This window comes from Hylobates moloch, unplaced genomic scaffold (assembly GCF_009828535.3).
Source record: "Hylobates moloch isolate HMO894 unplaced genomic scaffold, HMol_V3 SCAFFOLD_3, whole genome shotgun sequence".
Classification (NCBI taxonomy): domain Eukaryota; kingdom Metazoa; phylum Chordata; class Mammalia; order Primates; family Hylobatidae; genus Hylobates; species Hylobates moloch.
Genome location: NW_026652278.1, coordinates 65592034 through 65614823, shown reverse-complemented (window position 1 = coordinate 65614823; position 22790 = coordinate 65592034). Strand labels below are relative to the sequence as shown.

The following is a 22790-nucleotide window of genomic DNA, read 5'->3' as shown; positions in this document are numbered from 1 at the left end:
GCGCTCTGGAGCCATCGTTTTTAATCATCCTGCTTCTCAGCTGGTTCCACTGATGTGAAACAAGTTTACCTGTCAATATTGCTAACAATTAGTGAGACAGGGGCAAGCTGACCTCAGGGAAGTAATTTTCTGTAAACACTGCCCACTCTGCTTCTACTATTATTGATTAAACTTCCCACAGACATAGGTGGGAGTCCAGGGTGGCTGTCTGCAGTGGGAGGAGGGCCAGCCGGTGCATAGTTTAATTCTGCTTGAGGTTTTTGCCTTGCCATAGGCCACTGAGTCCTTGACTTTAGTCCCCACCTAAGACATGAGGCCTTGCAACAGAAGCCCATACACTTGGGGGCCATGGGAAAGTTCAAGGAACATTCCTCTGGCTTCGTAAAAGGATTCTAGAACCTCACATCCTACATTCTACAGTCGTAGGCTGAAAGAGATCGAAGTAACCCCAGAATGCCCTGTAGACTCAAAGCCTCTCATTATCTGGAATAGCGGAATGCTGGAGGCCAAGTGTGGTGGCTCACGCCTGTAATACCAGCATTTTGGGAGGCCGAGGCAGGCAGATCACTTGAGGGCAGGAGTTCGAGACCAGCCTGGCCAATATGGTGAAACCCCATCTCTACTAAAAGTGCAAAAATTAGCTGGGTGTGGTGGCGTGCATCTGTAATCCCAGCGACTAGGGAGGCTGAGGCAGGAGAATCACTTGAACCCAGGAGGCAGAGGTTGCAGTGAGCCGAGATCGTGCCATTGCACTCCAGCCTGGGCAACAGAGCAAGACTCTGTCTCAAAAAAAAAAAAAAAAAAAAAAAAAAAAGTGGAATCTTGAAAACAACCTGGATGTCCAACAACAGGAACAGGAGCCAAAGTGGTACACATCCATCCCATGGACTGTGATGCAGCCATAGAAAGTCACCACTTTGTAACCTGAAACTATATTTACGGCATGTCATGAAGAGCAGCATGTCATAGCATGCTATCTGGGAGGCTATTTGGAAATACATAGGTGTGTGAGTGTATATACACACATACACAAACACATTAAACAGTGGGGAAGGCCATATACCAAGACATTAATAGTGATTCATTTTAGGTGATGGGATGTGATGATTTTACTTTTGTTCATCAATATCTTTGCGTTTTCTAAATTAGATTACTAGTGTCAAAGGGGAAGACTAGGATAAGTGTCTTATCATAGCGTTGGTCCACAGAGGCCTGGCCCTGACTGGCAAATGTGCACAGAATGAGGGAGGCCAGGGAATGGGCCCCAACTCTTGAGTGTAGCTGTGGTCACAGAGTTGATTAAGGAGCATTGATGGTGAATCTGCTGTTTGCCCAGCTCAAGGTGGTCTCAGCCTGAATGGACTCATGGTCTAGTTCAAAAGGTTAGACATTCATTCATCCAACAGATATGGAGCACCCGTGAGCACTGTGCTTTATGTCACGTTGACAGGAGTGAACAGACATATTCACAGGTTGCAGAGCATGGTGCATGATATGAGTGTGGTATAAAGAAAATGTTCAGAGAGTTTGGAGGGGGATGCAAGGGAGTAGCAAAGGAAGCAGCCCTTGAGCTGGGATTTGAGGAGCAGCAGGACGTGGTGAGTGGTGATGGGAGCATGGCCCATGGTACTGAAGGCAAAGCTGAGGTCCCTTTCCTCTCCACAACAGAGTCCAGAGACCACTGGGCTGTCTAGCCTCAGGACATTTATTTAACCTCTCCAAGGCTCAGTTTCCCCATCCACAAAATGCAGGTCATTTCATATTCTCCTCTGCAGCCTCCAGCTATCTCCCTCTCTTGTCAGGATGCTGTGAGCATAAATGATCTTTCAGCTTTATCCAGAAACTCCCAGTTGCCTTCTTGGGCTTGTCACTTGCGAGTTTGACTGCTCTGATGTGTTGGTTCTGCCAGCTATGGCATGTTTGATGGTCCCATCGCCCCTTCCTCTAAGCTGCTCAAATGACTTTTGCAGTTCAATTAGGGGAAAGAGCTATACCTAATCCCTGCTCTGTGCCTGTGAAAGCTATTACTGGCCTTCAGTAGGGTGGTTCAGAGAATGCCACAGACCCTGGAGAGGCCAGCTCTGTGGCAGACGTGGAAACAACAAGCTGAGACCCCGGCAGTGCCGCTCCCACTAGGCCTGGAGTCGCAGGGATGTGTTCCGGGGCTGGGCTGCAGTGGGTCTTCCTGCCATGCCCAGCAAGCCTGTGGCAGCAGCATGACAAGGGGACCCCCCTCCCATCCTCAGAAGTACTAGCCACTGTGTGGGCCACTGGCCTTCCCAGCTGAGGGACAGAGGAGACACGGAGTCCAGAGTAGGGAGGGTCCTTAGCAAGCCCATGTTCAGCCTCCTCTGGAGAAACTGGGGAAGGATCAGTGGTCTTCAGTAGCGGATGGGGAGAAGGGGTGACAGCAGCTCTGAGCCACCATTTCTCAAGTGGGAATATCTTGACAACTGAGGTTGTGATCTCTTAGCCCAGGCTCCAGTCCTTACTGAATCACTCAGCGAAACTTGCCTGTCATTGTTATCTTCTGGGGGCCAGTGGCCAGTGCAAGGAGACCAGGTTCTGGCCTTGGCCTTGCCCCTCTGCGTTGTGGGTTGAAGTGTTTGGGCTCTGGGATCAGGAACTGTCCTGCCTCCACCACTTACTGGCATGGCGACCTTGGGCATCAAGAAACTGAGAATCAAGTTTTCTTACCTGAGAAATGGGTCATTGTGAGGAACTGTCTAGCGTAGGGCCTCCAACATCTGTTCCCAGAAGCAGCCCGCTTTGCTGGGCCCATTTAGACAAAGGTGCTACACCTCCTTGCGCCTTGATTTCCTCCTGTGTCCAATGGAGGTTGATGCCCCATGAAATAAAAGCCAAGTGCAAGGGGTCTTTCTTACTCTGGGTGATCAGGGGCAGAGGGGATGGCATCTGTACCCCTGCCCACGCTGCTGGCTGTGCTGCTGGGGAATGGCTACAACAGAGCTCCTGAATATGAAGATGTGCAAGAGTCCAAGGAATTAGCCCTTTTCTTCCCAGCCATTATTAACAGGGAAAATGGGGGCCCTGCTTGAAAGAAGAGACTCAAGAACTACCATAGGCAGCACCTTTCTTTAGTCTCCACACCCAGCAAGAGGCCGGGACAAGCGAGGCCAGGCTGCTGGCAGCTATGTGGTATGACATTTGTACCCTCATGAGCTCCAGAGAAAGCGAAGGAGGTGAATGGGCACTCCTATCACTTGTTCTTGCTTTTCCTCTTCTCTGAGGAGTCATGTCTGCTTATAATTCTGCCTTCTGAAAACAGCCTGTCTCTGCGTCTTTTCCTACCTGAGCCTCCATTTGCCGTGGACTCCTGGCCTCTCCCACCCCTCCTTGCTGGCTCGCTCACCTGTCACGTGGTTCCTGCTCCAGGCAGATGATGACCAGCCCCTCCCCGCCACACCCCCCGACCCTGGCTGCCCTATAGCCAGTCTTCTTATTGGGGACACAGCTCCTGGAGTAAGCAATTCCTGTGTCCCCCAGCATTCAAGGCCATGGACTGGGCCCCTGGTCTCATACGCAGAGCCTGCCTTCAGGGAACTGAGAGGCCAGGTGACCCCAGAGTCTAAGGGTGGGCAAGCTCCTCCTGTTAAGGAATCTGGCTGCCAGTTTACTGGGCCCGGGGACTCCTGCATAGCTGTTCTCTGTGGTCAAGAGTCTTCTCCGTCTCTGTGTCAGCCCTGCTACCCACTAGCTGGGTGACCCCAGGCAAAATTACTTCCTCCCACTGAGCCTGGGTTTTCACAACTTTCAGGACCCTCCTACTTCCCGTGGTCTCTCTGCCATGATCTGTAAAGTTTCTTGTCAATGGCCTATGAATATGAGTGTGTCCAGGAACTTTCTAGTTGGTGCTCTCAGCGGAGGCCAAATTTGGGGCTTTGGCCTTCTGTGAGTGGTGGTGAGGGGCTCCGGGAGCCATAGTGCTTTTAGGGGACATCTGAGGCTCAACCCTTCTTCCTTTCTATGTGAGCCAACATCTGGGTTATCTGGGTTGAGACTCTGCTGGCCAAACTCTGTGGGCTTATCCCCAGGGATCTGGGCTGCTGCTCAGCAGATTCAGGCCCCAGACCAGTGACAGTGCACTAGCTGGACACATGTTGCTGGAGCACTGTGCTGTTGTACTGCATGCAGGCGTCTTGTCAACTTCTGGGGCCTCCCTGCAAGGTGAGCAGTATGACTCCATTTTACAGATGAGAAAGCTCAGGTGCAGGGATCCTGCCTGAGGCACCACAGTCACTGGAAAGCCGGGCGTATCCTTCTGACTCCAGAGCTTGTTTATCTTAACAACCACCGCCCACCCACTCCCAACTATCACATGAAGCGAAGGATCTGGGGGCCTTTGCCTAAATAAGGTGGTGGTGTTTTCTAAGCTCCAGGCTTCAGAAGTGTCATGGACAAGAAGGGATAGCTTTGTTCTGTGCTGTGACCCACAGGAGAACAAGGAGGCCTGGAAGATTCCAGAAGCAATTTGAGAACATCTCCAGGAAACTGTTTCTCTCAGGACAGGTCAGCAGCCTCTTTGAAAGCCTTTGTTGGGGGTGCAGGATAGGAAGCTCCTGGGAGATTTGACAGGAGTTCTAGAGAGCAGAGTGGAGGTATATACACATACTCTTTGACAGAGCAATCAGTCTTGCTCCTGGGCATACATCCAAAGACTTTCCCACATTAGCTCCTAAGGACAGATGGAGGCCACTTGGGTGTCATTGCTGGCAGAGTAGAGAGGTAGAGTGTGGTGGGTACACAGCATGGTATACTAAGCAGCAGTCAAAAGCAGATGGATTCGATGTACACAGTCCTCGTGGATGGAATGTAAAACATGGCTTAGTCAGTCACACTTACTATTGAGCACTTCCCCATTGAAAGGACCCAGGACTTCTTGGAGAAGTGGCTGATTCCAGGGCTGGGAACAGGGAAGGCTCAAGACGTGCCTTCCTAGAAAGTCAGGCAGTGCATCCAAAAAGTGCTGGAGCCATGTCAAAAGATACAGGAGCCAGGCCAAAGGGGCTCCCACTGGTCAAATCTGGACAATTTGAGCATCAGAATAATGAAGTCCAATAATGAAGTCCAATAATGAATTGTAAATCACTAGAAACATAGGAGTCTATATTGATAACAGATAAATGGAAGAGAAGTAGAATGCTGAGGACTGTTGACATTAGGAAATCATTTTGCAGCCATCATAAAGATCAGGTCAGGTAAGAATCTTTAGTGGATGCTAAGTCTAAGGGTGATGAATGCTAAATGTTGGTGAGAACCAACATTTAGGATATTTGCACACTCTTAAGATGTGTCCCACAGACTTCTTGTTAGATGCAAGGGAGAAAAAAAAACACGATAGTAATTATATAGTGGAGAAAGCAAGTTACACATTGATCAAGTGATCAAAAGTAACAATAAAGATGAATTTGGTGTGCCTCTGACATGATACCCCAGGAAGGACATGCACCTGTGCAGTCTTCAGCTGAAGATGTGAAGTCTCGGTTGAATCGTGAAGAAACATCAGACAAACACAAAATGAGGAACTTTTAAAAAGGGAAGGGGGTAGTATACTACTTCTCCAATGTCAATGTCATAAAAGACAAAGGGGCCCAAAGAGTTGGAAGTAAATGCAGTCCTTGATTCCAGACTGGCTCTGGTACTAGAGGGGGAAGTGCTGTACAGGATGTTAGGGCACCTGACCACACTGAACTGTGGGCCATGGGTTAGATACACATTCTATGAATGTGAATACCTGGAACCCTTAACTGCGCTGTGGTTATGTAAGAGAATGTCCCAGTTCCTAAGAAATACACACTGAGGGCCATGACGTATGTATGGTACACTCAAATGATTCAGAAAAAAAACGTGTGTGTGTATGGGGGTGGTGGGGGAGAGAAAGAGACAGAAAATGCACGCACAAATGATAGAGCAAATAGGATAAAATGATAACAATTGGCGAATCTAGGTCGGGCGCGGTGGCTCACACCTGTAATCCCAGCACTTTGGGAGGCAGACTTGGGCAGATCACAAGTCAGGAGATTGAGACCATCCTGGCTAACACGGTGAAACCCCGTCTCTACTAAAAATATAAAAAATTAGCCGGGCGTGCTGGTGGGCGCCTGTAGTCCCAGCTACTTGGGAGGCTGAGGCAGGAAAATCGTTTGAACCTGGGAGGCGGAGGTTTCAGTGAGCCATGATCACACCACTGCACTCCAGCCTGGGTGACAGAGCGAGAGACTCCATCTCAAAAAAAAAAAAAAATTGGCGAATCTAGCTAACGGCCATCTGGTATTTTTGCTGGTTTTTATTTTTAGTTTTGCAACATTTTATACATTTGAAATTATTTCCAAATGAAAAAAGGAGGGGAGAAGAGACTTAAGACAATAATATTCAACTTTCCTGAGTAAAAAAATTTGAGACTTTCTGAAACTGAAAGTCCTAAAGACATTTGAATGAAAGCCTGGCCCGTGCTATGTGGTTCCATTTATATGAAGTTCAGGAATAGACTAAATTAATGATGAAGAAGATTAGAGGGTATAAACTGGAAAGGGGCACAAGGGAACCCTACTGGGGGTTCTTGAAATGTTTTCTATTTTTATATGGGTGGGGGTCACATACATCAGGGTATACATCACATATATACCTAGAAGAATGGAAAGCAGGGTCTTGAAGAGATATTGGCGCACTCGTGTTCTTAGCAGCATTGTTCATCAAAGCCAAGCGATGGGAGCAACCCAAGTGACCACTGACAGGTGAACCTCAAGGTTCATTCACGTTATGACATGTGTCTGAAGTTTCTTCCTTTTTATTATTTATTTATTTAGATAGAGTTTCACTCTTGTTGCCCAGGCTGAAGTGCAGTGGTGCGATCTCGGCTCACTGCATCCTCCGCCTCCCAGGTTCAAGAGATTCTCCTGCCTCAGCCTCCCAAGTAGCTGGGATTTCAGGCATGTGCCACCACACCCGGCTAATTTTTTGTATTTAGTAGAGACAGGGTTTCGCCGTGTTGGTCAGGCTGGTCTCGAACGCCTGACCTCAGGTGATCCACGCGCCTTGGCCTCCCAAAGTGCTGGGATTACAGGTGTGAGCCACCGCGCCTGACGTTTCTTCCTTTTTAAGGCTGAATAATCCTGCATTATCAATGCCACATGCTGTAATGTGGATGAGCCTTGAGGACATTATGCTCAGTGGCATAAGCCCATCACAAAAAGGCAAATACTATGTGATTCCTCTTATATGAGGCACCTAGAGTAGTCAAATTCATAGAGACAGAAGGTAGAGTGGTGGTTGCCAGGTGCTGGGAGGAGGGAGGGATAGGGAGTTCTTGTTTAAATGGGTATAGAGTTTCAGTTTTGCAAGATCGAGTTCTGGAGATTGGTTGTACAACAATGTGAATGTATTCATGCTGCTGAACTGTACACCTAAAAATGGTTAGTATGGTATTTGTATTTTACCACAATTAAAAATTAAAAATAATATTTAAAAAAGATTGTTATTGGTGCTTAGTAAAAAAAAAAAAAATATATATATATATATAAAGAAGTGGCCTGATATCTATGTAGCACAGTACCATTTGCCTAAAGTAAAATATGTGTATAATATCCACCAGTGTGTTCTAAAATTAAAAACAAAACAACCACAAAAACAAAACCCCTCCAACTCTGGGCAATATTTTGTGCCTAGGAGCGGACAGGAGCTGGCTCTTGCTCTAACTATTGGCCTGAGGTTGTGTAGGACTCCGTGGGATGAGGTCTGGCCCTGTCCTGTGCTAGGGTGGGAGGTTTTATGGGATCTGGCTGCTCATGGAGTTGGATCGGGGAAGAGCAGATGCAGCCAGGGCCTCAGCCTAGATAGGGCATGCATCGAGGGCAAGCATCCTAGTGTTGTCTGAGTGATCCTAAAGGTTAGGCGGGAGGAACTATAACAGGTTACCAAGTATTAGTAGCTGCTGCCTTATTCTGGTCCTTTAAAAAAAAAAAAAAACTGAGGCAAAATTCACATAACATAAAATGAACCACTTAAATTAACCACATAAACTGTACAATTGATTGGCATTTAGGACATTCACAGTGTTGTGTAATCATCACCTCTATCTAATTCCAAAATACTTGTGTCACCCCAAAGGAGTCCCCATATCCTTTAAGCAGTTGCTCCCCAATTTAATTCTGTTTGAGGAAATATTAGTTATGTCCATTTTCAAGATTAGGAAAACAAGGTACGGGAAGTAATACAAATTTTTAGGTGGTAAAGCTGGGGCATCAGCTTAGGGCTGTCTGTTAAATTTCATGTCTATGACACTAGGCTGCGCTGCCTCTTCAGTTATAACTGAGAATATTGGACCTGGAATTAATTAGTAGATCACTACTGTCTTTATATTTATTGCACTGTGGCATTTTTTATGAGTGTTGGAAAATGCCCTAGTATCTTATGTAAGTTAGGTGGATGACAGCTTGAAACTTGATTTCCAAATTCTACACGTTAAATTTTGGAAACTAGAGCTGGGACAGGAAATATGTTTGTTTTGATTCCAGAGGACATTCCATCTCTAAGTGATGATCCAGCATAGGGATGATCCAATATAGTCTGGAACTTTCCAGATAGCTCTTATGGAGCAGTGGTATAGGTAGGGCACATTATCAGGAGTCCTGATAAATTCTAACTGTAACTAACCTCCCTTAGATAGACCCGAGATAGTCATGTCTGCTTCTTTAGGGACTCTTTATGGGTATGATGGAGGAGATGGCATGATACAGAATGGCATTCCCATAGTTAAGAAGAATTTCCATAGGCCACTGTATAAGACTTCCTCTCTCGGCAAAAATATTCTTTATGCACATAATAGTCTTTGTTTTTTAATAGTTTTATTGACACATATTCACCCATTTAAAATACAATTCACCCATTTAAAATATGCAATTCAGTGGTTTTGGCATATTACATTATTTTTTAATTGTGATAAAATATATATAATAAAATGTGCCATTTTAACTTTTTTTTTTTTTTAAAGAAATAGAGACTGGGATCTCACTATGTTGCCCATCCTGACTTCGAACTCCTGGGCTCAAGAGAGTCTCCTGCCTCAGCCTCCTGACTAGCTGAGACTATAGCCTGGCTGATTTTAACCATTTTTTTTTTTTTTTTGAGACGGAGTCTCGCTCTGTCCCCCAGGCTGGAGTGCAGTGGCGCAATCTTGGCTCACTACAAGCTCCGCCTCCCGGGCTCATGCCATTCTCCTGCCTCAGCCTCTCCGAGTAGCTGGGACTACAGGCGCCCGCCACCACGCCCGGCTAATTTTTTGTATTTTTAGTAGAGACGGGGTTTCACCGTGGTCTCGATCTCCTGACCTCGTGATCCGCCCGCCTCGGCCTCCCAAAGTGCTGGGATTACAAGCGTGAGCCACCGCGCCCGGCCCGATTTTAACCATTTTTAAGCATACTGTAGCTCAGTGGCATTAATTGCTTTCACCATGTTGTGCAACCATCACCCCTATCTGTTTCCAAAATATTTTCATCACCCCAACAGAAACTGTAGCTATTAAGCAATAAATCCCTACTTCCCCTTCTCCTAGCCCCTGGGAACCTCTGTTCTACTTTCTGTTTCTATGAATTTAACTACTCTGCGTACCTCACATAAGTAGAGTCATACGGTATTTGTCTTTTTGTGCCTGCCTTCTTTCTTTAGCATAATATTTTCTTTTTTTTTTTTTTTTTTTTTTTGAGACACAGCCTTGCTCTGTTGCCCAGGCTGGAGTGCAGTGGTGCGATTTCCGCTCACTGCAACCTCCGCCTTGTGGGTTCAAGCAGTTCTCTGCCTCAGCCTCCCCAGTAGCTGGGATTACAAGCGCCCACCACCATGCCCGGCTAATGTTTTTGTATTTTTAGTAGAGACAGGGTTTCACCATCTTGGCCAGGCAGGTCTTGAAATCCTGACCTTGTGATCCACCTGCCTCAGCCTCCCAAAGTGCTGGGATTATAGGCATGAGCCACCATGACTGGCCTAGCACAATGTTTTCAAGGTTCATTCATGTTGTAGCCTGTATCAGAATTTCGTTCCTTTAAAAGGCTGCATAGTATTCCATATAACATCTATATATGGACATATATATGGACAACATAGTATATATCATGTTGTTTATTCATTCATCTGTTGATGGACATTTGACTCTTATAAATAGTGCTGCTATGAACATTTGTGTAAAATTATTTGTTTGAATGCCCGTTTTTAATTCTTTCAGTTCTACCTAGGAGTAAAATTGCTGGGTTGTATGCCAATCCTATGTTTAACTTTTTGAAGCAGTTGTTTCTTATTTTTTAGGATGCTTTCCTCCATGTGGTTGTTATATCCTGGTGGGCCCGATGGCCCTTCGCACAGGGCTGGGCACCAGGAGCTGAGCCCACGTGCAGTGGGCAATGGAGAGCTGCCCCTCACCATCAGGTGCTCAGAGTCCTCATGGCCCATTGTCCTTCTTTTCTGTCTGGTTGGCCTCCACCACTCTAACCTGTCCATTCTGTCCCCAACAGATGTGCCCGTGGAGAAGCTGGCCGCCATGCCAGCCTTGCGCAGCATCAACCTCCGCTTCAACCCACTCAATGCCGAGGTGCGCGTGATCGCCCCGCCGCTCATCAAGTTTGACATGCTCATGTCTCCGGAAGGCGCAAGAGCCCCCCTACCTTAGGCCACCCTCCTCATGCCCACCCAGCAAGGGACAGAGGCCACTGGCCTGGAACCCTGGAAGGGAGGGAGGCCCATGGGAGGCCAAGCTTGGGGGCTGGGGGCGGGTGGGCCGAGCAGCACGTGGTGGGTGGGGTGCAGCTGGTCTGGATAGATAGCTTACAGCAGTAGTGGGCTCTGGAATGCCCAAGGGAAGAGGCAAGGTGGGGCCTGCAGCCTGGACTCGGCACTCACAGCTGCTGTGCAAACTCAGGCAGATCTCCTGCCCTCTCTGAGCCTTGTCACTTGAAAAAAAAAAGGACCTTTTACCTCCTTTGGGCTCCCTGGAGGTTTTTAAGCAGTACGTGCCTCCAAGTTACCTCCAGATCAGCAGGCACAGGTGGGCATTGCCGGGTATTTTCTGAGCCCCTGTGGGTTTGAGGCCTTGTTTTTAGTGCTGAGAGCCAGTCGCTGCCCTGAGAAGAGAAGACAATCTCCATCTATTTATTGCTTCCTGAGAACTGACCTGGATGCGGCCCTCCGCAGGGCCCAGTCTTCAGTCCTGTGGTCCCTGAACTGGTGGGAACCTGAACTAGGAGTCCTGGGACAGCTGTGGTGGGAATATGGGCTGGCACTGCTGCAGGGCAAGAACATTCACGTAGGAGCCCGAGGACCAGCAGGCTGGGAATGGGGAGCAAGTCATGTCAGCTCTGTCGTTCCCCACAGTTAACAAATTGGCGGGGTGGGAAGTCCTGAGTGCTCCATCCCTCTAGCGTCACTCCTGAGCTGCGGGAGAGGTGGCCCAGAGAACAGCAGAGCCAATTGCACCTGCAGCTCTGGTCTAAAGTGATTAGATGGCCACCCTCACTACCGTCCCACCCAGCAGCAGCCTGGCTGCCTTGTCATGGCCCCCTGGGGGCAGAAGGCAATGTGGACCATGGGATTTGTAGCCAGCCAGCTCCCAGGCCAAAGCCCAAAGCCCTAGTTCTTTTGAGGCCTTCAACCTGGCATCTTAGGGTGTGGTCAGGCAACAGGGTGACCAGCTGTCTTGGTTTCCCAGGACATGGAACTTTCAGTGCTAAAACTGGGACAGTACCCGGCAAGCGGGGATGGTTGGTCCCCTACCAGGAGAGGGCCCGGGGCTCTTGCTTCCTGAGAACACCTGTGGCTTGAAGAACCTTGACTGCTTGGTCCTCAGGTATCTACCTCCCACCTTCTCCTCATCTGTGGAGCAAGCCGACTCAGTGCCCAGACCCCACCTGATCTGCACCTTTGTTTGAATCTCCAGAGACACCTGAGGCCCCAGGGCTTGAGGCAAAGCCAGGCCACCGAAATCCTTCCTGTGTCCTGTGGACGAGTGGCCACTTTACTACTCCTAAGGCTAAGATGTTGAGAGCTCAGACCACTGCTCAGAGCAGTAATCCCTGCTCAGAATGCTCCCAGTTCCCTCGTCCCTACCCAGGTCTCTTGTCTCTTGGCAAGGAACTGATAGGTTGGGCCATTGTTGGGCTATCACTGAGTGCTAAGTATCTCAAGAGACTGTTCATTCTGCTCATATCCCAAGGCCTGGTTGGTCAAACTCTGGGCAAAGGGTTTTCAGGATGAGGAGGTCAAGACAGGATCTCCAGAGCTACCAAGTTCATCTGTGGGTGGTGGGGGCAAGTGGGGGCTGAAGTCCTGTCCAGGCTGTGCTGGCCCCACCTGCCTTGTGTCCTGGAGTGGGGTTTCTCCTTGAAGAAGAGGCATGCTTCTCTGATGTGCACAAATGCAATGTATGACCAGAGCCTTGCAACTCAGTGTGGTCTGTGGACCAGCAGCGGCAGTGACACCTGGGAGCTTGTTAGGAATGCAGAGTCTAGGCCTCACCCTATACCTCCTGACTCAGACCCTGCATTTTAGCAAGACCCCCAGCTGATTCCTATAAGCACTTTAGAGTTTGAGAAGCAAGGACCTAGGTTGGGGATGTCCTCCAAGCAGAGGATGAAGGTTCTCTCAGTTCTCTCCCTGCCACTTCCAGGGATCCGAGCCTGTGCTCAGCCTCCTCCCTAACCCAGCCCTGGGAGACCCTTATCCTGTTAGATTGTTCCAGAGTCTGCGTGGCACTCCTGAGGAAGGGAGTGACCTGCAGTCACCAGGAGATGAGGGTTAAGTGTGCCAGGCCCTCCAGACCTGGCCTTTCTGGTTAATCCCTGCATGCCAAGCTGCCTGCTGCCCCAGGTCCTCACCTCAGGCCTTTGAAGAGGCAGCATCTGGAAGTTGTTTTCTCCTCTGCTTGGAGAGTTTGCCCTTGTCTCTCTTGGAAAGCGTGGGCAGCCACAGACGTCCCCAAATCAGAGCTCACAGTGAGTGAGCCCCTAAGCTTCAGTTTGCAATAAAGAATGCATTGGTTTCATCTGCCTGGTTGGTGTTCGATTCATTCTCACTGTACAGACCTCCTATAGCCTGGGCGTCAAACCAGCCCACATGCAAGAGGGGTGCCCTCTTGTTGAAAGCATGAGGTAAAGAAAGCTAGAACCCGATGAAATGTGGATTATTCACCAGTGGGCACAGGTGCAGCCAAGCAGAGTTGGTGTGTGCCCCCCAGCTGCGTTACTGCAGGATGGCTAAACATCAGGGGGAAACTGTGTATCTGGGAAAGGATGAAGAGACCCACTATCTCCAAATTTCTCTCTTATCTGTGCCAGAAATTATTCCCTTAGTAATTTGTCCCTCTGAGTCCATGGTTCTCAAAGAGGGATCTCTGGGCCAGCAGCATCCGCAGCACCAGGAAGTTGGTTAGAAATGCAAATAGTCGACTCCACCCTAGATGTGCAGAATCTGAAACTCGGGGGTGGGGCCCAGCACTCTTTTAACCAGCGCTCCATGTGGTTCCGATGCCTGCTGAAGGTAGAGAACTACTGCTCTGGGTTCAATGTTAAAGTCAGGTTTTGCTTTTTTTAAGTCTGAGAGGCCAACTTAAGTTTGCCTTGAGTTTTAGTCCAGATGCTCCATTGTTTCTAATTATTATTATTATTATTATTACTATTTGAGACGGAGTTTCGCTATTGTTGCCCAGGCTGGAGTGCAGTGGCGTGATCTCGGCTCACTGCACCCTCTACCTCCCAGTTCAAGCGATTCTCTTTCTTCAGCCTCCCAAGTAGCTGGGATTACAGGCGCCTGCCACCATGCCTGGCTAATTTTGTATTTTTAGTAGAAATGGAGTTTTGCCATGTTGGTCAGGCTGGTCTCGAACTCCTGACCTCAGGTGATCCACCTACCTTGGCTTCCCAAAGTGCTAGGATTACAGGCATGAGCCCACTCCCAGCTGATCCATTATTCTTTCTATTTTATTTTTTATTTTTGAGACGGAGTCTCACTCTGTTGCCCAGGCTGGAGTGCAGTGGCACGATCTCAGCTCACTGCAACCTCTGCCTTCCAGGTTCAAGCAATCCTCCTTCCTCAGCCCCCTAGTAGCTGGGATTACAGGCACATGTCACCATGCCTGGCTAATTTTTGTATTTTTAATAGAGACGGGTTTCACCATGTTGGCCAGGCTGGTCTTGAACTCCTGACCTCAGGTGATCTACCCGCCTCGGCCTCCCAAAGTGCTGGGATTACAGATGTGAGCCGCTGCGCCTGGCCCAATTATTTTTATTTAACAAACACACATAGAGCTTAGTGGGTACCAGGCAGTGTCTTAGTGCATTATAGCTATTAACTCATTTAATACCTATAACAATCCTAGCTAGCTTTGTGATTTGGATAAATCTCTTTTCCTCTCCAGGCCCTGTTTTCTGTCTGTAAAACTAAGGGGCTGCACCAGGAGACCCCTAAGGGCCTTTCCAGAACTCATATGGTCACTATTTCTCAGCTCCTGAAGGCCCTGTGATCACTTGTAACTGTCCCCTGTGGATTAGCCTGGACTCAGGCTGCTGGCCTCCCCCACCCCAAGGGTCAGAGGTCAGAGAGAGGACTCCCACATGCATAGTTTCCTGTTGAAGGATGCCTCACCGAAAACATCACCAGATCCACCTGTTAATAAGGCAAAGCCAATTCTACTTTTCCTGCTCGAACTTGACAGTTTTCCTAGCATGTCAGAGTTGGGAAGACAGGAAGTGATGAGAGATTTCAGAGTTTGGTTTTAGGTGGGATGTTCAATGCAGAGAAGGAAGCCTCGATTAGGATTGGGTAAAGATCAGGACATAGTTTAGGATCAGTGGACACAGCAAGGGGGGATTTTGAGGCAAAGGGTTCAAAGAGTCTTGGTGTGTAAACTCTTTTGATGCGATTAAGAGTTGATCAGTTTGCTGTTGCTTTAAATGATTCCTTCAGAAAGCTCCTGGAATGAACAATAAAGTTATTTACAACTTTTTCTTCCTGTGCAAGAGTTTCCAGGACTAGTACTGTTATGCTGGAAAAGATGGAGGAATAATGTGGACGGGAAGCTGTGTGGGGCTACAGGATTCTAATTGTAGTCTCACCCAAATACCATGTTGTACCCCAGAACCCCGCTTTGGGTCTGTTCTTCACATGAGATGTGCCTGTCCCTTCGCAGAAAGCCAGCCCTGGGAAGCGAGCAGCAGTTCCTGACAGGGTGAGAATTGGCACCTGCCCCAGAAGGCCTCGGCAGAGCCCTGAACCAGATGTGAAGGGCAGGAAGGGTGGGCCTGGGGGAAGAGTGTGACTCAGACAACTGGGCAGGAAAACCTCTCCAGCCCATGAGCAGCCAGGCTGTGCTCTGACTATGTGTCTCCAGGCCAGGCAGGCTCGATCCATGCCTGAGAAAAGGGACACAGCCGAGCTGCTTTAGGTCCAAGCAGGAGCACCCCTGGAGCTTGGACACCCCTGGTGTTTATCAGCACCAGGCAGGCACTGATATGTGGTTTGGTGTTTTTTGTTTTCTGTTTTTTGTTTTTGACACAGAGTCTTGCTCTGTCACCCAGGTTGGAGTGCAGTGATGCTATCTTGGCTCACTGCAATCTCCACCTCCCAGGTTCAAGTGACTCTTCTGTCTCAGCCTCCCGAGTAGCTGGGACTACAGGCACGTGCCACCATGCCCGACTAATTTTGTATTTTTTTAGTAGATACAGGGTTTTGCCATGTTGGCCAGGGTGGTCTCGAACTCCTGACTTCAGCTGATCCGCCCGCCTCAGCCTCCCAAAGTGCTGGATTACAGGCGTGAGCCACCACGCCTGGCCAGTGCGTTTCCCATTTATTGTTAACATCACCCCTCTTGTTGCCCACTCTGTGGATGAAGAAACAGGCTTAGCACATGACTAGGAAGGAGCAGGGCTGGGGTTGGTTTAAACTGGGTTGCAAGTCCCGGGTCTTTGCTGTGAGCCCCGGGTCCCTCAGGAGGCCAGCTTGGACTGAAGTGGTTGATTGCTTTCTTCAGTTGACATGGTCCTTCTACCAACCCATTCCTGTGAAAAGGCCTCTCTGAAGCTTTACTTTCCTTATCTATAAAGTGGGTGCCAACACTGCCTTTCCTAATCCCATAGGGTTAAGAACAGGTGACAAAGGTAAGTGCATCAGCATGGTGCCCAGTTCACACTCCAGAGAGTTTCCTCTCACATCTGCTTATGCCCACTCTTGTGTGGGCACAGCCTTTAGTGCCCAGATATGAACCTCACCTCTCTCAGTGCCATGTAGAGCTGCATGCCACACATACCTGGAGCTCATCTGGCCAATGGGAGATTTAGTCCCACAGAGGATGAGAAGATTGACAGGTCCCTGCTCCCTCCGTCTTCATAGTTCAGGAATCTACAAAGGCTCTGTCTCAGGCCTTTGAGGATGATGAAGTACTCAAGGCGTTGGCTGGGAGCCAACTGGAGCCCTTGCTACCCTATGTGTGTGCATCCAAGTTCACGCCAGCGGAAGCACCTGGGCACCCTGCTTCCTGTAGCTGGGAAGCACTTAAGTTGGGGTGCCTTCCAGGGTGGACTCTGCAGGACTGCCTCAGTGCATGACTGCAGGGGGTGTCACTCACAATGCAGTCTGAGTAACTGGCACCATTTGCGTAGAAAACTGTGAATGGGCCACCTGGAGCTGTGCTAGGGCTGGTGCTGCATCTATGGACTGTTTCCAAAAGAACCAATCATGGGAGCTTTCTCAAATGTAGATTACAAGGCCTATATGAGCCCCATTAAACCAGACTCTGGAAGTAGGACTCATACCTCTGCACCTTAAAAGGTCCCTATTCATCCTTCACGCAGCACGCAGAGGATCCTTCTAAATCCCAACTCTCTCATCTGCTCCGAGCCCTGCCGTGGCTCTCCACTTATTTCAGTATAAAATCCCAGGCCTTACCATGGTCTTCGAGTTCTGGAGTCATCCGCCCTCTATTACTTCTGTGGTCTCTTTCGTACTCCAGACACACTAGCTTCCAGCTGGTCCTCCAACACCCCACATGTGTTTACATCTCAGGGCCTTTGCATTTGCTCCCCACACCCACCGAGATATTCCCATGGCCAACTCCCTTATTTCCTTCAAGTCTACTCAAACCGAGGTCTACCCTAACCACCCTACTGCAGCCTGCCCCATTGCACTTCTGTCACTTTTATCTCCCTTATCCTGCTCACCTTTTCCTTTATCTATAGTGCTTCTCCAATATACACTGTAATTTACTTATATCTATTGCTTCTTGTCTGTCTATTCTCGCTAGAATAAAATTCCTATGAAGGAAGGATCTTTGTCCTTCTTGGTCTCTGCTGTGTCTCCAGCACCTGGAGTGACGCCTGGCCCGTAGTGGGTACACATGTATATTTACTGAATGACTGAATGGACAGGTGGTTGATGTGCACTGATGCTTGGGGGCCTCTGCTTGTGAGAGAACTGCCATGTGGTATCCACCTACCAGCCCAAGTTCAGGTCCCATATTAAATACCTGTGCTCACCAGCAGAGTTTGCTTCCAAAGGACTGAAAAACACCAGGAAGTCTTCCTCACTTTGGTCTTTCCAGACACTCACAAGCTATGGTATTGTGGCTGGGGCTTTTCCTAAATGGAGTGGCCAGGAGTCGGTGTACATGGGCTGAGAGAGAACAGTCAGTCCCCAATGCCATCCCTTAGCCTGCCACTGTGCCTGAAAGCCCACCAGGATGAGACTGCTGCTGTTGATGAGGCATTGCCCTGTCCATATGATCTTATTTTAACCCCTGCCAGGATTCAGAAGGGAATTCCTACTGGACCAGGCCCTTGCTACTCAAAGTGTGGACCTCAGACGATCAGCATCAACAGCACCTGGGAGTGTGTTAAAACTGTAGTGTCAGCCGGGCGCGGTGGCTCACGCCTGTAATCCCAGCACTTTGGGAGGCCAAGGTGGGCGGATCACTTGAGGTCAGGAGTTCGAGACCAGCCTGGCCAACACGGTGAAACCCCATCTCTACTAAAAATACAAAAATTAGCCGAGCATGGTGGTGTGCACCTGTAATCCCAGCTACATGGGAGGCTGAGGTAGGAGAATTGCTTGAACCCGGGAGGTGGAGGTTGCAGTGAGCTGAGATCGCACCATTGCACTCCAGCCCAGGCAACAGGAGTGAAACTCCATCTCAAAAAAAAAAAAAAAAAAAAAAAAAAAAAAAAAAAAAAAAAAAAAAAAAGAACTGTGTTGTCTAGGTCTCTCCCCAGGCCTATTGAATCAGAATGTGCATTTTAACAGGATTCCCGTGTGATTTGTGGGCATGAATGTCCTGCCAGCTGATAAACTCAACTTGGGGTTATTTTTTTCTGCTGGACACGAATCCATAAGTTAACAAGTAACCTCACAGAGTCTGTGCCTTTAATTAATAGTAACTAACAAAGTTACAGTGGTACATTCTCACAGGCAGGCCTGTTGAACAATGCAGTTATTGTCTTTGTCTCTTTTCTAGATTTTGGGTCATATTTCCTTATAACAGATTCTCCTAGGAGGGTATCTTGAGCGTTAACATTCCTGGGACCAAGTTTATCAGCTGCTCTGTGTTTCTGTTAGAGAAAGGCAAGAAGCCACCCAAAGCTTGAGGTGAAAGGAAAAAACCAGAGGTGTCAAAAAAGAGTAGAGGAAGTGAAAAGCATCAATAAAAATACATGCTAGCAGCTCACCAGGTGTCTGTGACCACACTAAGTGCTCTCCACTTCTCACCTCGTTTAACCCCCACAGCAACGTGGTAGGCAGCTACTATTATTTCAATTATATAGATGAAGAATCTGGGGAGAGGAGGAGGTGGACAACCTGGCCAAGATCAGACATTAGTCAAGGTTGGCGGCAGGGGGCACAGTTCAGATTCAATTCAGGTCGAAATCCAGCCTTTTTTTTTTTTTTTTTTTTTTTTTTTATAAGAGACGGGCTCTCATTGTGTTGCCCAGGCTAGAGTATAGTGGCACAATCTCACTGCATCCTCGAATTCCTGGGCCCAAGCGATCCTCCTGCTTCAGCCTCCTCAGTAGCTGGGATTAACAGGCACGTGCCACCATCCCAAGCTAATGTTTAAATTTTTTTGTAGAGATGGAGTCTTGCTATGTTGTCCAGGCTGGTCTCAAACTCCCAGCCTCAAGAGATCCTCCTGCCTCGGCTTCCAAAGCACTGGGATTACAGGCGTAAGCCACCATGACCAGCCTCAAATCCAGAGTGGAGTCCGTGTCTCGTAGAATTGGTGTCCAGGGCCCAGGAAATGGTTTACAGAAGGCCCCATCTAAGCTGGAGGAGGCCCCAGGGCTGCCCCAGCTATCCCAGATAACTGCCCACCTCTTCCCAAGAGGCTTCACCACTTTCCTGCCACCTTGTAGAGATGTGTTTTTCCTGATACAGTGGCCTGAATCCTTCTTGACCTAGTAGTGCCCACCCCAAAAGCTCTCATTGCCTTCACCCAGGGTGCAGAACCTCAGACAGAGAGCTGGAGTTCCTCAGGTCATCCCAGTCCATGCTAGGAAGACTCCCTGCATGCAGATTCTCCAGAGGAGAAGGTGGGCTTTCAGAGGGGAAAAGTTCTGATCCAAACCTCTTGTGCTTCGTAGATGGGAACCCCAAGTTCCAGAGGGAATGTTCCACAGTGTTCAAGGGGCAAGTGGAGCAACCCACCCAAGGATGTGCAGGGAGTTTGTGGAACCCAGACGAATGCCCAGGTTTCCTGGCTGCATGCCCTGGGTTCTTTCTGTGGCCCTCACTGGGTGCCGGGGTTTGGGAGCTCCTCTACGTGGCACTCCTGGCATCTCCTCTGTGGCCACTGCTGCCCTGGCTGTGCTGTGGAAGTGAGTCAGCCATTGGAAACCTCACTTGTCATTTATTAATGCAGATAATGACGCTGACCTGCTTCCCTAGGGAGAGCTGACTAATAAGCATTTTACAACCTTTTGAAGCAACTGCTCCTCCGAGGCTGGTTAAGGAGACGGAGGGATGCCTCCTGGCTCCTAGGAAGGGACCCCACTCCTGCCTAGGCCTCAGCCTCTCTACAGCTCCCCTGGCCTTGCTATTCAAGGGGACAGTCCCTCCTTTCACACCACCATAAACAAACACCCTGAAAATGCTGGGGATGTGCTGGGGGTCTGACTCCAGGGGCCATATTTTCACCACATGGAGACCCCCTTCCCTGTGGATTCTGTGCCTTTTCAAAATGGTAGCTACACCAATGGCCTTCCTTGCCCCAAAGGCCCGTGTGCATTTCCAGCCAGGGAGACATAGACTGAGTCTCCATGGGAGATGCCTGGCTTCCCCACCACAGGGGAGGTATCCCACAGGGCTGTCTTGGGCCTCATGCCAACCCTTCTCTCAGGTGCCTACCAACCCTCTCAGGCATCTCAGAAGATGCCTCTGACTCTGCTTGGAGGATGAGGAGTGTGTGTATGAGGCCAACACAGGCCTTGTGGGTTCCATCAACACCCACTGAGGGCCTATGACCAGGGAGGATGCTAGGATGGGGCCTATTGCTGTGCAAGAGAAAGGGTCTCTGTTCTTGGAGGGCATTAGGGACTCAATGTGTCCCTCAAAATTCTTATGTCGAAGCCCTAACCCCACAATGTGCCTGGAGATAGTGCCCGTAGGAAGTAATGAAAGTTAAGCAAGGTCCTGGGGTGGGGACCTGATCCCCTAGGATTAGTGACCTTATAAGAGGAGACACCAGAGAGCTTCCTCTCTCTCTCGTGTGCACACACCAAGGAAGGGCCATGGGAGGACATGGCGGGAAGGGGTGTCTGCAAGTCAGGAAGAGTACCCTCAACAGAAACCAAGTCAGCTGGAACCTTGATCCGGGACTCTCAGCTTCCATAACCATGAGAAAAATATCTCAGGCTCACACCTGTAATCCCAGCACTTTGGGAGGCCAAGGTGGGCGGATTACAAGGTTAGGAGATCGAGACCATCCTGGCTAACATGATGAAACCCTGTCTCTACTAAAAATACAAAACAACAACAAAAAATTAGCTGGTGTGGTCGCACACGCCTGTAGTCCCAGCTACTCAGGAGGCTGAGGCAGGAGAATCAGGAGGTGGAGGTTGCAGTGAGTCAAGATTGCATCACTGAACTCAAAAAAAAAAAAAAAAAAAAAAATTCTGCTTATTTACCACCCAGCCTGTGGGAAGTTTGTAGACTAGCTGGGGAAAGAGGCATGGGAAGAGAAATATGACTGGAATGTCCCAGACAGTAATTCGGAAATCTTGCTGCACATTGGAGTCACCTGAGAATCTTTAAAAACTCCTGATCTGGGACCAGGCATGGTGGCTCATGCCTATAATCCCAGCACTTTGGGAGGCCAAGGCAGTGGATCACTTGAGGTCAGGAGTTCGAGACTAGCCTGGGCAAAATGGTGAAACCCCCATCTCTACTAAAAATACAAAAATTAGCCGAGCATGGTGGCATGTGCCTGTAATCCCCGCTACTTAGAAGATTGAGGCAGGAGAATTGCTTGAGCCCAGGAGGCGGAGGTTGCAGTGAGCCAAGATCACACCACTGTGTTTTGAGACAGGGTCTTGCTCTGTCACCCAGGCTGGAATAAACAAACAAACTAACAAACTGATCTGGTTCCCACACTGAGACATTCTGATTTTATTGGTATGGGGTGTGATGACTTCAAGTCTCCCCAGGAGATTCTAAAGTGCGTCAGTTCGGGAATCACTGATCTAAGAGCTATTCTAGATGTAGGAGCAGAGAGGATAGGACAAGAGACAGGCTGATGGGCAGGTGAGGAGGGGGACAGGAGAGGGAGCACCAAAAGATAGCCAGGCAGAGGGCATAGCACATGCCAAGGTGCGGAGCAGTTAGTGGAACAGCAAGATGCTCAGTGAGGAGCAGGTCAGGTGGAGGGAGAAGCGGTAGGATTGGAGAGTGGAGAAATGGACAAGGACTGGGCCGTGGGCATCTTGGGTGGCCTGTGGAAGAGATTGGGTTTAACCAGGAAGTACCTGGAAGTCTGCAGGGGAATGGAAATGGACGGTGAGGGGCATGATTTGGGGAGATCACTGGGGAGAGTATGGTGTGTGGCCCACAGACAAGATCATCATTCATTCATTCACTCACTCATTCATTCATGTCTCCCGCAGTTGACCACAAGCTCTATGAGACCAGGACCCTTGTGGCAGGTGAAAAGCTGAGAAGGGTTGCAGCAGTGATTCTCTATCTTGCCTGAACGTCAGAGTCGCTTGGAGAGTTTTGAAAAATCATTGATGTGGAGGCCCTATCCAAACAGAGATGAATACAATTGAATTGGTCTGATTCCATAGAATCAAGTGAGCTTTAATTAGTCTGTGTTAGAGGCTCAGTGCCAGTGATTTTTCTTAAAGCTCCCCTATACAATTCTAATGTGCAGCCAGGATTGAGAACTCCTGGTCTCTAGAGACGTTAAGAAGTTGCAAGAGAGTTTAGAGCCAAATTCAACCCATTGATATATTGTTTGGCCTGTACAATGTTTAAAAATAATTGTGAATTTGTTGCCCAGCATTTTTTAATTGGGAGCTGAAATTTTTTAGAAAAATATCCGGAAGCCAGGCACAATGGCTCACACCTGTAATCCCAGTGCTTTGGGAGGCCAAGGGAGGCAGATCACTTGAGGTCAGGAGTTCGAGACCAGCCTGGCCAACATGGTGAAACACTGCCTCTACTAAAAAATACAAAAATTAGCCAGGTGTGGTGACAGGCACCTGTAATACTAGCTACTTGGGAGGCTGAGGTAGGAGAATCGCTTGAACCTG

General features: G+C 48.8%; 1 protein-coding gene across 6 annotated transcripts in view; it reads left to right on the top strand.

Moving 5' to 3' along the window:
- The window catches only part of LRRC20 (leucine rich repeat containing 20), an 89060-nt gene extending 76015 nt beyond the window's left edge, over positions 1-13045 (top strand). For all 6 annotated transcript variants that reach the window (XM_032139194.2, XM_032139184.2, XM_058436319.1 and 3 more), the window contains one exon: positions 10524-13045. In XM_032139194.2, coding sequence (XP_031995085.1) covers positions 10524-10678 — 155 coding nt within the window. In that variant the 3' untranslated portion in view covers positions 10679-13045. The remainder of the gene's footprint in view (positions 1-10523) is intronic.
- Positions 13046-22790: the final 9745 nt, after the last annotated feature.